Here is a 1,558-nt window from a genome sequence, read left to right as displayed (position 1 = left end):
AGGGAGGGAGGGTTACAATGTTTAACACCATGCATCTATTTGTGCTGCCTAGCCAAAAAGCCATAGGTAAACATGTTCCCCTCAAGCCCCTCAAACTGGGACGGGCATGACTTTTGGTTGCTGTCCTCAATGTTGAACTTATACAGTCTACGCAGCTTCCAAAAGACATTTTGCTCCTATACAAATTTCTATTCATCAGTTTGATCCTAAACAAATTGAATTTTATGGGCAGTGCCACGATTTTAACTACCACTCGATTAAACGTATTCGATACCAGAGTTCGATCGGATATTTCACTTACTCTTGTAATTTGCAGGCCACAGACAAAGCTATCCTTGCGCTGTTATTGATGGCTCTTGTCCTTGCCTTGCTGCCCACGAGATTGCTTATCCTGGCGATGTTTCTGGAGGTGTTCACCAACCACTCTCCGCTAAGGAGAGCAAGCACAGAGAGATGCAGCAGAAGGTTGAGAGAGTGGTGGTTCAGCATACCTGCAGCGCCAGTAGTGGTGGAGAAGGATAACAAAGAAGATAAGAAGACAAAATGAATTTGTGCGTATAAATTGTGATTCCGTGTCTAGTGTGGCTGATGCGGTGATGGATCACAAGCGCACCGCTGTGTACAATGCCTGAATATATGATAAATGAACTGCAGTTAGTATTTCAATAAGAATGTTAGCTCCTTTTCGCTCCTTTCTGTGCTCTACTCTGATATCTCAAAACTAGTCTATTTCATGGGAATGTATTATGCATGTGCATGTGTTTGAGTTTCAGTGTATATTTCTGGTGTTTTGTGTATCCTTTTGGTGTTTGATCACACTTTTAATGATAGTTTTCAAAATCCACTTTCATCATTATATTCTCTTGCATCAACCCACCACCGATGCCATTATCACTAGCATCACAATGCACTTCAAACGTTTATTAAAGTTTGGTAATGCAAGCAATGGAGCATGCGTGAGCAATTCTTAGACTCATAAACGTGGCATCTTGTGAGGGTCCCCATATGAAGGGCACATTCTTCTTACTCAAAGCATGTAATTGTCACAACCCTAGAATAATGATTTTAATTAGTTGCATCTCATGCATCATGTTAATCTCAAGAAACTTGAATTGAGGGAATTTTCAAGCCTTAGAAAAATTTAAATAAAAGAAGATCAAGAACCCTAAAATTTCATTCAAAGAAATTCCTTCTTTAATGTTTGATGATTTTGGCGAGGGTTTTGATCCAAAACAAAAATAGTGAACAGTTTTAAGGAATTATTTTGGGACTTTGAGTTAAATCAATAGCTATTTGAATTTGAGTTATATTCATATAACTAGAATATAATTTCAAATAACTCTGAAATGATTTATTTGTCTTTGGATAATTCCATTGTGCAACATAAAAATATTCAGGGGAATTTTGTCACTGGTTTTGAATTTGTATAAATTGAAAGAAGTGGCAAAAGGAATAAATAAAAACAAAACAACATAGAGAGAGAGAGAGAAGCGCTTACCTGCGGCCCAGTTACTATGCATCCCACCAGACGCCGTCTTCAACCTCTGCTAGTAGGCAA

General features: G+C 38.3%; 1 protein-coding gene across 1 annotated transcript in view; it reads left to right on the top strand.

The window, feature by feature from the left end:
- The window catches only part of LOC119316923, a 37,092-nt gene extending 36,320 nt beyond the window's left edge, over positions 1 to 772 (top strand). Inside the window, exon 3 of the mRNA XM_037591315.1 lies at positions 317 to 772. Coding sequence (XP_037447212.1) covers positions 317 to 547 — 231 coding nt within the window. The 3' untranslated portion in view covers positions 548 to 772. The remainder of the gene's footprint in view (positions 1 to 316) is intronic.
- The last annotated feature ends 786 nt before the right edge of the window (positions 773 to 1,558 follow it).

The sequence above is a fragment of the Triticum dicoccoides genome, chromosome 6A (assembly GCF_002162155.2).
Source record: "Triticum dicoccoides isolate Atlit2015 ecotype Zavitan chromosome 6A, WEW_v2.0, whole genome shotgun sequence".
Classification (NCBI taxonomy): Eukaryota; Viridiplantae; Streptophyta; class Magnoliopsida; order Poales; family Poaceae; genus Triticum; species Triticum dicoccoides.
The sequence above is the reverse complement of the archived record's forward strand: the minus strand, read 5'-3'. Positions and strand labels throughout refer to the sequence as shown.